Source organism: Centruroides sculpturatus, unplaced genomic scaffold (genome assembly GCF_000671375.1).
Source record: "Centruroides sculpturatus isolate CEXI.00-Female unplaced genomic scaffold, Cexi_2.0 scaffold14, whole genome shotgun sequence".
Classification (NCBI taxonomy): Eukaryota; Metazoa; Arthropoda; class Arachnida; order Scorpiones; family Buthidae; genus Centruroides; species Centruroides sculpturatus.
The window spans coordinates 514567-529644 of record NW_019384312.1 but is presented as its reverse complement, the minus strand read 5'-3'; the positions used below and the strand labels follow the sequence as shown (position 1 = coordinate 529644).

General features: G+C 28.4%; 1 protein-coding gene across 1 annotated transcript in view; it reads left to right on the top strand.

Moving 5' to 3' along the window:
• LOC111622115 (pyruvate kinase PKM-like) overlaps positions 1–15078 on the top strand; it is a 45034-nt gene that overhangs the window by 19089 nt on the left and 10867 nt on the right. Inside the window, exon 10 of the mRNA XM_023364441.1 lies at positions 8715–9034. Coding sequence (XP_023220209.1) covers positions 8715–9034 — 320 coding nt within the window. The remainder of the gene's footprint in view (positions 1–8714; positions 9035–15078) is intronic.

Here is a 15078-nt window from a genome sequence, read left to right as displayed (position 1 = left end):
TTAAAAACATAAAGTATTATTTAAGATTTTTCATTAGATGTTTGCTATCAAAATAAAATGTTTTTGAAATAAAAATGTACAATTCTAGTAACTTATCTTAGAAGATAGATTTTTGTTCAAGTATTAATCTATTAAGATCAAATTCATACAAGGCTTTACATTGCAAATACATATTCTTAATGTTATGGTTTAAAATACTCCTTGATATTAAACATTGATTGGTTAAATGTTGGTGAATTTTCATTCTGATTATATCCTCATTTAACTATTCATTGGATTACTTTCAATGTAGGTATTAATTTTTTTTAATAGATTATTTAGAGTATAGGCTTATGTAAGTGGTGTTTGGCATTAATTGCTTGAATTAAGTAATTCTACAATATAAATCTGCTATAAGAAAAATTATAAATTTTGACTTTTGTTTTTTTTTGTTAGCTTTATCAAAGCATCCATTGAGATAAATTTAAGTTTTATTAAATACTTGTGAGATATCACAAATGATTAAAAAAATATCAGTAAGTGAATTTTTATGATCTATATAAGCTGTATTAACCTTTTTACCATAAACAAAATGAAATTAAATAAGTTTATAGGAGTATTTTTTTAGTAGCATTAACAATTTTTTTTAAAATTATACAATGTACTGATTTTATATTCATTAATCATAATGAAGATTACTAAGTGTTTTGATTCATTTTTCTAATTGCTTAACTTAAAAACTCAAACTTTCTATGCATAATTTTGTAATGCAAATTAAGAACAGAAGAAATTAAGAAAAAAAAAATGATTATCCTTGAACATATTTTTTTTTAATTATACAATAATTAAGACCTTTTCAGTAGTTATGTACTGAGGATTTAGCTGTGTGAAGTTAACACTATTTTTAGTATGAAAAGAGATATATTAAAAGTGCATACTAAACTATTAAGATGATCAGACTTCATACTGTGGTGGTTTTTCCCAGACTTACTTTTCAATTTTCAAGTTGCTTTATTCATGGATCTATAAAATACTTTACAATTATGAACACTTAAACTAATTTCTTTATAAAGATATTTAAGATTCAAGATGCCAAATAGATAAGTAGCATGTCAAAAATTTAACATTTTGCATTGCATTATTCTATAAATATAAGTTGTAATGCTTTATTTTCTTTTGGCTAAATTCACTTTCATGGACAGCTTAACCTAATATTTTTGATAGTTCTAAATCATCAGTGTATTGTTACTTGAATGCTCAAAATTTGTAAAGTTTAATTTTGGCTTTGTCGTTTGTTTCTATAACAAAATTTGCTATGGGACAATTTGCTATTTGTCCCAGGAATGGGTTCATATAGCATGTCTTTTAAAAGAAAATTAGGAATTAATGATCCATGAATTAAGTATATTTAATGTTTTTAGCTTTAAATAAGTAGTGTAATTTTTCTTCATACTTAATCTACATGTATCTATGTATTTTTGTAGATCTTCATTTGATGGCAACAATTATGATTAATATTTTTGAACACAAAGTCCTTCCCAAAAAAGAGGAACCACCATTTATTAACTTTGTGTTCCAGACATTATACTTTTGGCATCCATACATCACCAGTTCCTGTTTTTTAAAAATGTTTATACAGTAGAGCATCGATTATCCAACCCCGATTAATCGTCACATTGGTTAACCGACCATTCTAGTCGGCAAATTTCAAATGTCCACTAGTGATGTGACACTATAATATTTGGCTATGACTTGGCTATTTTAATATTATTTTTGTTAAATTTTTGCGTGTTTTAGCTGGCAACACTGGCTCGACCATTGAAGGGAGGCCAGTATTTAAACGAGACTTAATTTTCTAATTATGAATGGTTGTTTGTTTTGTGAGCAATAAAATAATTTTAAAACAATTTTTAACAATACAATAGCGACGATTATTATTTTTAAAAAAATATTTGTTAGGCTTAACATCGATTAAAATTCAACGCAAAGTTGGTTAATAGCAATATACTAATATACTAATTACATGGGATATACTATACTAATAATGTACTTTTTTCATTCTTTTCGGTTATCCGATTTTTTCGTTTATCTGACCAACCTGAGTCCCCAATTGAGTCAGATAATCGATGCTCTACTGTATTTTTAATTGGATATGTGTTTTTGCTTTTAAAGGACTGTTTGGCGGCCATTAGCCTAAAAGGGAAGGTCAGTTGCCAAAAGTGTAATGTCTGGAACACAAAGTTAATAAATGGTGGTTCCTCTTTTTTGAGAAGGACTTTGTGTTCAAAAGTATTAATATATATGCTTTAATTTTTTCTGAATAGAATCTTTGAGTGTGTATTAATAAATTCAGAAGATAGAAAACTAAATTTATAAGTATTGGCCTATAATGAATGAGATTGTCAATTTTCATTTTCTGAAAATAATGATAAAATATTGCACTTTATCTTAGAAAGGAAATTTACTTATGAAATACTTTGACACTATAAATTTAAGTTCTTATTTCTTAAAAAAATTTAGATGTTAACTTTTTTTGCATTCTTTATTAAGTAGTTAACTTGTTCAATATTCAAAGGAAATATTACAATAATTTCTATTATAATTTTTAAAATTAAGCTGTTTATCTAATAGACTTTTCTACATCTATATATTAATGTAATAAAGGAATAAAAACTTTTTGAAACTTTTTTTCTTTTTACTGTAACTCCATGTTCTGTCACTATAGATTATGATTTTGATTCAGATCTAAGGTAGTAATTAATGAGTCATTGCAAATTAATAACAAAACTTGCAGATATTTTTCAGGTGCAGAAATAATAAAAAGAAATTAAAATTGATTTTATTCAAGTATTATGTATATGATTATTCAAGTGTGTGGAATTTGTTTTTACAACAGGATAATCCTCTAACTGCTTTCATCACAGCTAATCAAGAACAACAACAAATTATCTTATCTGTAAGTTATTTTATTAGATATGAGATGTTAGTCGGCAGTCTGTCTTTTGTCCTGATGTCAAGCAAAATTTGGTTCAGTTCTTTTAGCAATGTTGTTGTGTGTTGAATAGCTTTTTGTTGTTTTTGCTAGGTAAAAATAACATTTCTACTTAAGTAATAAGTTTTTGTTGTTTTTAGATTTGAGTTTGTCCTCTTACTATTAAACTTAGTTGTGAATAAATATTTATTGAATTTGAAATATTTTATATAATTTGCTTAGTTTATACAAGTCAATTTTATTTCTGGATTAAATGTTTTTTGACTCCAAAGGACATTTATGGAATTCAAACATGTTAATGGAGTTGAAGCTTAACTTCAGAAGATATATCAAATATTTCTGTTACACTTAGTTTTAATTTCTTGTAATAATTTCTGAACAATTTTAATGTTACACTTAATTTTTCAAATAGAATTAGGGAATCTTTTTACAAGTTACAGTATCTGGTATTACGAAGTTTGACAACAGGAGGAAAAAATAAAATAGTACAAAGAAGAAACAATTTCAAGTGTAAATTCCAAAATTGAAATTTGGAACTAATTTTAATTTAAAAATATAGAAATTTAATACTTAAAGTAAATTAGACCTTCACCAAGAGATTCTTATAAACTTTTCAGTTTTATTTAATAATCATTTTTAAGTTTTAGTATTTACTGTTATTTGCTGAAGAAAGCATATGAATCCATTTACGGAAATCAGATATTGTTAGCAGTTATTTAATGTTTTGTTTCAAAAATAAGTTAAAATACTTAATACATTTTAATTTTGATGTAGTAACATATGGATTTTAGCATTCAAGAATTTATTTCTTGCATTTAAATCTGGCTAAGATCACTTCCAGTCTTTAACATATTTTTTTTAGTGATAATTCACTGCTGATAATGAAAAATTGTATTGTTATTAACATTATAGTTTTGAATTTGGTTGTGAATTTTATAGTAGTATGATCCTGGAATGACATATCAGTTATTAGAACAAACAAAGATGGATCTAGAGGTGGCAATACTTGCCATTGAGTTTTTCTCAATTATACTTGTTTTTCTTTTTATAAAAACTGAGCAGTGGATCATAAAATTTGAAAATTTTTTTTAACTTTTTATAAGACAATTATATAATTATATAGGTAGTTTCTCTGAAGCTGAATCTATAACAGAAGAAGCAAATGATGTATACACTTTAGGAAATGAGACTACCAACTTGTGCTAAGTTTTGTTTTGGTTTATAAAAATTTGGAGCAAAAATGACTCAGATTAGGACTATAATCCACAATTTATGTAGCTGTGTTACCAATTATTGGGTTGTTTGGAAAGTAATTTTGTTTTTTACCACCAGAGGGATTAGTTGTATTTTTATCCACCAGTTTCATTTTAAATTGTATTGTCGCCATATATTTTGACAGCTGACGTTTCAAGGCTTATTTGTAAAAAATTTTGTTTCATTCTTTGCAATTGTGGTTTTTTCCCCCAATCAAATATGGAAAATTGAAAGCAGCCTTTTTGGCATATTTTGCTTTTTTATTACTGAAAAGGTAAGAATTAGTGATTGCAAATTTACCAGGTATTATATTACCAGTAATTTGGTAATTATATTCGGGATTATCGGTTTATCTGTAATTTACAGGTAAATTCGTATTAACAAATGATTTAAAATGAAACTGAATTACTGACAGAATTATTGGATAACCATTTATTTTCAAGTTTTCTATCAGTTTAGACAAACAATTCTTGTAATAGCAATTATCACCACATAAGAAACATTGAAGTAATGCTGATAATGTTTTTCTTTATTTTGAAAGTAGGCTTTTAACAAACATTAGACAATGAGAGCCTATATGTATTATCTATGTAGATCTAATTTTGTACAAATGGCAGCTGCATTAGAAAAAGCTCTCTCAGAATCAATATACTAGTTGGACGTACTGTTATTAGAGCATTGAAAACCTTTTTAAGATACGTTCCTTGTTTTTTTGCTCTAAGAAATAATTCATTTCTTTTTAAACTATGTTTTTCACACTTTTAAACTTACTTATATTACTGTTATCACTGTCTATGCTCATTTTATGTTTAATGAATAAGTCCAATTTCTCTTCCATTGTTAAATTTGACTTTTCTATTGTGCACTTTGTTCTCATGTTGACGTGAAAAGTTGATAGTGTAGTAAGTAATGAACATCTCTTCATAATTTATTTTCATTTTCTGATAAGTGCTTGATTGTTTCTACAATCTCATTCAAAATTATATTTTTGTTAACATTATTAGATATTTTGTGTAACTTATATTTGTTCAATTTTCTGGGTTATTTTCTGGGTACTCCAAAATCAAGACCTATTTTTGGAGTATAATACAAGCAATCAAGTTATAAAAGACTAGAAAATTCCTTTTAATAACCTTAAATTACAAATGGAATGACCCATCACCACTTGCACTGTTTTCTTGCTATGGTATGGGGGAGACAAAAAAGAAATCTTCTTCCCATGGGTAGTTCTGGTGGAAATTTTAGGAAAATAAATATCAAGTTAATTAAGAGGTTTTTTTAAAACTGAAATACCAGTAAAAAATTAATTACTGATAAATTTACCAGGGTATAATTTTTCTAATTTACTGGTATACTGGTAATGCAATCACTAGTAAGAATGCTGTTCAAGCAAGAAAAAAAATTGTGTGATGTGTACAGAGATGTGTTGACAGAACAACAATGGCAAAGCTGGTTTGCAAAATTTCGTTCCAGCAATTTTGATATTGAAAATGCACCATGTTCTGGAAAGCCAGTTGAAACTGATGAAGAAAAAATAAAGGTATTGATTGACGCAAACCACTGTAGTGCCGAACGGAACAACAAAATGTTCCCACATTATGTTGAGGCAGGAGTGTAAAGGATCTTACAAATAAGCACACTTCAGAAACTGGTCAATATCTATTATCCTTTATATTACTTAGGATCATTGATACACAACATCTGTTATAACAGCTACAGTTAACCTGTCTTGCGACAATGCAATATGCTGGTGAGGCCTAATAACGTATATGTACCCGACAATTATATCAGAGTGAAAAATACCAATTTAAATAAATGTGTGTATATATATATATATACACAAGTATGTACAAATCACATAAGATGCACAATACACATTTTTCCGGGCAACCATCAATTATTCCATGATATCTCTCCCACGGTTGGCCTTTTTTTCCAAGCCATGTGTAGTTTGTATAAACAGGAGAGGAATTATTATTATCCTTACCTTCTTCACAATGAAGTAATGTTTGTTATATATTCAACTTAAATAGTACTTTCTCTTGGTAAGGAAACTTAGATAAAGATCCAATCTTCTGTGCGGATGCAAGGCGATTTTCCTTTTATTTATTTTGTTGTTGAATTGTCCCTTTCTCTACGATGAGTGACAATCCTCATCTCATCATCAGAAGTTCAAACGATCCCCTGTCCAGGTAGTGAGCCGACCAACGGAAAAACCAGAAGAAAAAAGATCCTCTCTAACATGTGGCATTGCGATTTATAATGCCTGCCATCTGGGACTATGGTTACATTCACGTGGTACAAAGCCGACCAATCCTCTTTCTGCTTACAAACACCCGTCAAAAGAGGATACGGTATCATGAAACAACTCACCCATGCGACAATACTTTGAATACCAACACAGAAAAACAACAAGATATATATACACACAAACAAAAATGTAAAACTAATAATAATAGTGACCGATCACTATATATCTCCCTCTTTTTAAATCAATGCCCGAAATGCAACTTTCGGAAATCGATCTTCCTTTCCCTTAGATTGTACAGCCTAGCATCTTGAACCGTCTCCTCACCTTGATGTTCAGACCTATCACTGGTAACTGACACTCCCTTCAACCTTACAACGTTCCACCAGGTGCATGTCAACGCCCTCCTCGTCTTCACATAGATCAACACTCTCAACCTCCCTCTCCCTAGGTTTTCTCCTATAACTGGTCTGATCCAACCCATAGCATAATTTTAGTCTATTGACATATACAGTATCTACATCCTGTTTATTGCACCCCTCCACTCTATACGTGGTTGGATTTATCACTTTTGTTATCCAGAATGGCCCCAAATAGTTAGGGGAGAACTTATTCTTCTTCTTTTCCTTTTGCCGAACCCATAACTTTTGCCCCTCACTGAAGGACAATAATTTCTTCCCCTTGTTAGGATAGTCTTTATTCCTTTTCTGCCTAATGCAGGCTTGCTTACCAGCTAAGTCCTTTAACACATGCAATTTAGTTAGAAGGTGTGACTTACATTCATTAGTAGTCATTTGGCTTGTCATACAACTGAAAGCATGGGTTTGCGGATCTGTGCCGAACAGAAGGAAGGCAGGTGACTCATTCAAAGCGGAGTGATGGGAGTTATTATAAGCAAAGCAAGCAGGGGCAATGAGATCATCCCACTCCAGGGTACCTTCACCAGAAGTCTTGGAAATCCTTTCAATTAGTGATTTATTAGCCCTTTTGCACATCCCATTGGCACATGAGCAATAGGTCGTAGTTATATTCCTCCGTATTCCCAACCATTCACAGCAATCGGCAAAAAGGGATGACAAAAAGTTGGTTCTGCGGTCTGATACAATCACTTTGGGAACCCCGTACTTACAAATAACCTTGTCGAATATTAAATTACTAATAGACCATGCAGTTTGATCCTTAATTGGATGGGCTTCCATGAAGTGTGTGCATACGTCTGCAATCACCAGGATAAACCAATTGCCGCATTTGGTGAAGTTGATGAGGCCAATGATATCAATAGCACCTTTTGGAGTGGGATGCTCGCCTTTTCATTTTCTTGAAGGAGAGGCCTTCCCTCTGGATATTATAATGTTGGCACTTCTCACAATTTCTTATCACCTCTTCGACTACCTTCTTCAAATTCCTCACAAAATCCCCCCTCTACTAATTTAACTGTTTTAGATACCCCCAGTGTCCCGCTAATTGATTCTCATGGATGGCCTTAATTAAACTCTTAGCTATACCAACTAAACAGATTTCTTTTTTTACCTTTTCAATATATTTGTTAAATATATTAGATGATTCAATGAAGAATAAAATTTACTTTTTATGCGTTGCTAGAAAAACTAAATGATTGAAAAAGCTACATCTTCATAAATGATTGTCAAATGTCTGACCATTTATAATAATAAAATTTGATAGAGTAGTTTTTAACTTTTTGTAAATTTAGTCCACAAAATTAATACTTATACTACACTTTAGATTAAAATTTCACTATTTAGACTCTTCTGTAAAACATTTCATTTATGGTAACTCATCACCTTAGTCTATATTAAGTTGAGTTTCAGGGACTCTACTGTACCTATTTTCTACAATTTACAAAAATGTTAGCAATTTTCTGTAATAAGTTTTAAACATCTTAAATTTCTTTTTTAGTATTCATTTTGTAACTAAAACTAAAAATTGTTCAAGTATTAAATATGGTTTAAGAACTTCATAATGATAACATTCCATTTTTATAGTCTGAAGTAGATATGAGCAATATTTTCAAAGTATTTAAAAAAAAAAAATCAAACTGAAGAAGCCGAACTTGGAAAGTAATTAAGCTTTCATATCTACAACTAAAATATTTTTGTCATGTTTACATATTGAATTTATTTTTACTAAATTAAACAGAATTTTGACAAAAAAAAGTTTTAATTTTGAATTTTATACTCTGAATTCATTATTTTATAATCTTTATAAAAATTTCTTCTACAGATGTTAGAAAGCATGGTTAAGAAACCAAGACCAACTCGTGCAGAAGGATCTGACGTCGCTAATGCCGTTTTGGATGGAGCCGATTGCGTAATGTTGTCTGGAGAAACCGCCAAAGGAGATTATCCTCTACATGCAGTGAGAGTAATGGCTGCAATATGTGTAGAAGCAGAAGCTGCTGTCTTCCATAGACATGTCTTTACAGAACTTACTGCTAAAACTCCAGTTCCTACTGATTCCACTCATACACTGGCAATTGCTGCTGTCAGTGCATCCATGAAATGCTTGGCTTCAGCAATTATAGTCATTACAACAACTGGAAGGTATTTGAAATTTATGTATTAGAAATTATTATGAAATTTTTATTGTAGTTTATTGATATATTCTATTAGTGTGATTAACAGAAAGTATATTTAGATTTTTTTTTTTACTCTAAAATGTAAGTATTTAACAATCAAATATGAAACAGTTTGTTTTATAAATCACATATCAATAATTTTATACATATTTTTTTGTTATTTAATAATTTATTACTTGTTTTTTAAATTAATTTTTTTGTTTCCTGTTGCCAAACAACTAATGGGTACTTGAATGTGAGACAATCATTCACAATTTCCATAAATATTTTTTATCTGATTGCATTCATTAAATAATGACAAATCAGTTTTCAAATGAAAACATTAAGAATCTTTAGTTTTCTCCCTCTCCCTGAAGAAAATTAGTTATTTCAATGCTCTGTTTATGTACTGATCTTGATGGATTACTGTAATATAACCTCATTTGGGTTCAGTAGTAAGTTAGGGGATGGGATTTGTTTAGAACTAATGTAAACTTGTGATATGGTTTGAAACAAATGATATCAAATGACTATTCTTTTATTACCATGTTCTGATCTTAAATTTAACTCTGATAGCTTAAAATTGCAAGATATGTTAAAATGTTATGTTTGAATAAAACAGTATTATGTGCATTTGAATAATTTGTGCTTATTGACCTATTTGTGTACAGGCACAATGAAGTGACGTTTTTTTCAACACTGGGCTAGTTGAATCTTTTATTTAGTTAGAACGTTTTTTCCATACATCAACGTTTCGGGCATCAGCCCCTCTTCAGTTAACTAAATATATATAAAAATATTTAACAGGACACAAATAAAACCAAAAAACTCACATAAATTCTTTGTAAACCATACCTCATTTCAGCATGGANTGACACTTGTTTTTTTTTTGTTAGCTTTATCAAAGCATCCATTGAGATAAATTTAAGTTTTATTAAATACTTGTGAGATATCACAAATGATTAAAAAAATATCAGTAAGTGAATTTTTATGATCTATATAAGCTGTATTAACCTTTTTACCATAAACAAAATGAAATTAAATAAGTTTATAGGAGTATTTTTTTAGTAGCATTAACAATTTTTTTTAAAATTATACAATGTACTGATTTTATATTCATTAATCATAATGAAGATTACTAAGTGTTTTGATTCATTTTTCTAATTGCTTAACTTAAAAACTCAAACTTTCTATGCATAATTTTGTAATGCAAATTAAGAACAGAAGAAATTAAGAAAAAAAAAATGATTATCCTTGAACATATTTTTTTTTAATTATACAATAATTAAGACCTTTTCAGTAGTTATGTACTGAGGATTTAGCTGTGTGAAGTTAACACTATTTTTAGTATGAAAAGAGATATATTAAAAGTGCATACTAAACTATTAAGATGATCAGACTTCATACTGTGGTGGTTTTTCCCAGACTTACTTTTCAATTTTCAAGTTGCTTTATTCATGGATCTATAAAATACTTTACAATTATGAACACTTAAACTAATTTCTTTATAAAGATATTTAAGATTCAAGATGCCAAATAGATAAGTAGCATGTCAAAAATTTAACATTTTGCATTGCATTATTCTATAAATATAAGTTGTAATGCTTTATTTTCTTTTGGCTAAATTCACTTTCATGGACAGCTTAACCTAATATTTTTGATAGTTCTAAATCATCAGTGTATTGTTACTTGAATGCTCAAAATTTGTAAAGTTTAATTTTGGCTTTGTCGTTTGTTTCTATAACAAAATTTGCTATGGGACAATTTGCTATTTGTCCCAGGAATGGGTTCATATAGCATGTCTTTTAAAAGAAAATTAGGAATTAATGATCCATGAATTAAGTATATTTAATGTTTTTAGCTTTAAATAAGTAGTGTAATTTTTCTTCATACTTAATCTACATGTATCTATGTATTTTTGTAGATCTTCATTTGATGGCAACAATTATGATTAATATTTTTGAACACAAAGTCCTTCCCAAAAAAGAGGAACCACCATTTATTAACTTTGTGTTCCAGACATTATACTTTTGGCATCCATACATCACCAGTTCCTGTTTTTTAAAAATGTTTATACAGTAGAGCATCGATTATCCAACCCCGATTAATCATCACATTGGTTAACCGACCATTCTAGTCGGCAAATTTCAAATGTCCACTAGTGATGTGACACTATAATATTTGGCTATGACTTGGCTATTTTAATATTATTTTTGTTAAATTTTTGCGTGTTTTAGCTGGCAACACTGGCTCGACCATTGAAGGGAGGCCAGTATTTAAACGAGACTTAATTTTCTAATTATGAATGGTTGTTTGTTTTGTGAGCAATAAAATAATTTTAAAACAATTTTTAACAATACAATAGCGACGATTATTATTTTTAAAAAAATATTTGTTAGGCTTAACATCGATTAAAATTCAACGCAAAGTTGGTTAATAGCAATATACTAATATACTAATTACATGGGATATACTATACTAATAATGTACTTTTTTCATTCTTTTCGGTTATCCGATTTTTTCGTTTATCTGACCAACCTGAGTCCCCAATTGAGTCAGATAATCGATGCTCTACTGTATTTTTAATTGGATATGTGTTTTTGCTTTTAAAGGACTGTTTGGCGGCCATTAGCCTAAAAGGGAAGGTCAGTTGCCAAAAGTGTAATGTCTGGAACACAAAGTTAATAAATGGTGGTTCCTCTTTTTTGAGAAGGACTTTGTGTTCAAAAGTATTAATATATATGCTTTAATTTTTTCTGAATAGAATCTTTGAGTGTGTATTAATAAATTCAGAAGATAGAAAACTAAATTTATAAGTATTGGCCTATAATGAATGAGATTGTCAATTTTCATTTTCTGAAAATAATGATAAAATATTGCACTTTATCTTAGAAAGGAAATTTACTTATGAAATACTTTGACACTATAAATTTAAGTTCTTATTTCTTAAAAAAATTTAGATGTTAACTTTTTTTGCATTCTTTATTAAGTAGTTAACTTGTTCAATATTCAAAGGAAATATTACAATAATTTCTATTATAATTTTTAAAATTAAGCTGTTTATCTAATAGACTTTTCTACATCTATATATTAATGTAATAAAGGAATAAAAACTTTTTGAAACTTTTTTTCTTTTTACTGTAACTCCATGTTCTGTCACTATAGATTATGATTTTGATTCAGATCTAAGGTAGTAATTAATGAGTCATTGCAAATTAATAACAAAACTTGCAGATATTTTTCAGGTGCAGAAATAATAAAAAGAAATTAAAATTGATTTTATTCAAGTATTATGTATATGATTATTCAAGTGTGTGGAATTTGTTTTTACAACAGGATAATCCTCTAACTGCTTTCATCACAGCTAATCAAGAACAACAACAAATTATCTTATCTGTAAGTTATTTTATTAGATATGAGATGTTAGTCGGCAGTCTGTCTTTTGTCCTGATGTCAAGCAAAATTTGGTTCAGTTCTTTTAGCAATGTTGTTGTGTGTTGAATAGCTTTTTGTTGTTTTTGCTAGGTAAAAATAACATTTCTACTTAAGTAATAAGTTTTTGTTGTTTTTAGATTTGAGTTTGTCCTCTTACTATTAAACTTAGTTGTGAATAAATATTTATTGAATTTGAAATATTTTATATAATTTGCTTAGTTTATACAAGTCAATTTTATTTCTGGATTAAATGTTTTTTGACTCCAAAGGACATTTATGGAATTCAAACATGTTAATGGAGTTGAAGCTTAACTTCAGAAGATATATCAAATATTTCTGTTACACTTAGTTTTAATTTCTTGTAATAATTTCTGAACAATTTTAATGTTACACTTAATTTTTCAAATAGAATTAGGGAATCTTTTTACAAGTTACAGTATCTGGTATTACGAAGTTTGACAACAGGAGGAAAAAATAAAATAGTACAAAGAAGAAACAATTTCAAGTGTAAATTCCAAAATTGAAATTTGGAACTAATTTTAATTTAAAAATATAGAAATTTAATACTTAAAGTAAATTAGACCTTCACCAAGAGATTCTTATAAACTTTTCAGTTTTATTTAATAATCATTTTTAAGTTTTAGTATTTACTGTTATTTGCTGAAGAAAGCATATGAATCCATTTACGGAAATCAGATATTGTTAGCAGTTATTTAATGTTTTGTTTCAAAAATAAGTTAAAATACTTAATACATTTTAATTTTGATGTAGTAACATATGGATTTTAGCATTCAAGAATTTATTTCTTGCATTTAAATCTGGCTAAGATCACTTCCAGTCTTTAACATATTTTTTTTAGTGATAATTCACTGCTGATAATGAAAAATTGTATTGTTATTAACATTATAGTTTTGAATTTGGTTGTGAATTTTATAGTAGTATGATCCTGGAATGACATATCAGTTATTAGAACAAACAAAGATGGATCTAGAGGTGGCAATACTTGCCATTGAGTTTTTCTCAATTATACTTGTTTTTCTTTTTATAAAAACTGAGCAGTGGATCATAAAATTTGAAAATTTTTTTTAACTTTTTATAAGACAATTATATAATTATATAGGTAGTTTCTCTGAAGCTGAATCTATAACAGAAGAAGCAAATGATGTATACACTTTAGGAAATGAGACTACCAACTTGTGCTAAGTTTTGTTTTGGTTTATAAAAATTTGGAGCAAAAATGACTCAGATTAGGACTATAATCCACAATTTATGTAGCTGTGTTACCAATTATTGGGTTGTTTGGAAAGTAATTTTGTTTTTTACCACCAGAGGGATTAGTTGTATTTTTATCCACCAGTTTCATTTTAAATTGTATTGTCGCCATATATTTTGACAGCTGACGTTTCAAGGCTTATTTGTAAAAAATTTTGTTTCATTCTTTGCAATTGTGGTTTTTTCCCCCAATCAAATATGGAAAATTGAAAGCAGCCTTTTTGGCATATTTTGCTTTTTTATTACTGAAAAGGTAAGAATTAGTGATTGCAAATTTACCAGGTATTATATTACCAGTAATTTGGTAATTATATTCGGGATTATCGGTTTATCTGTAATTTACAGGTAAATTCGTATTAACAAATGATTTAAAATGAAACTGAATTACTGACAGAATTATTGGATAACCATTTATTTTCAAGTTTTCTATCAGTTTAGACAAACAATTCTTGTAATAGCAATTATCACCACATAAGAAACATTGAAGTAATGCTGATAATGTTTTTCTTTATTTTGAAAGTAGGCTTTTAACAAACATTAGACAATGAGAGCCTATATGTATTATCTATGTAGATCTAATTTTGTACAAATGGCAGCTGCATTAGAAAAAGCTCTCTCAGAATCAATATACTAGTTGGACGTACTGTTATTAGAGCATTGAAAACCTTTTTAAGATACGTTCCTTGTTTTTTTGCTCTAAGAAATAATTCATTTCTTTTTAAACTATGTTTTTCACACTTTTAAACTTACTTATATTACTGTTATCACTGTCTATGCTCATTTTATGTTTAATGAATAAGTCCAATTTCTCTTCCATTGTTAAATTTGACTTTTCTATTGTGCACTTTGTTCTCATGTTGACGTGAAAAGTTGATAGTGTAGTAAGTAATGAACATCTCTTCATAATTTATTTTCATTTTCTGATAAGTGCTTGATTGTTTCTACAATCTCATTCAAAATTATATTTTTGTTAACATTATTAGATATTTTGTGTAACTTATATTTGTTCAATTTTCTGGGTTATTTTCTGGGTACTCCAAAATCAAGACCTATTTTTGGAGTATAATACAAGCAATCAAGTTATAAAAGACTAGAAAATTCCTTTTAATAACCTTAAATTACAAATGGAATGACCCATCACCACTTGCACTGTTTTCTTGCTATGGTATGGGGGAGACAAAAAAGAAATCTTCTTCCCATGGGTAGTTCTGGTGGAAATTTTAGGAAAATAAATATCAAGTTAATTAAGAGGTTTTTTTAAAACTGAAATACCAGTAAAAAATTAATTACCGATAAATTTACCAGGGTATAATTTTTCTAATT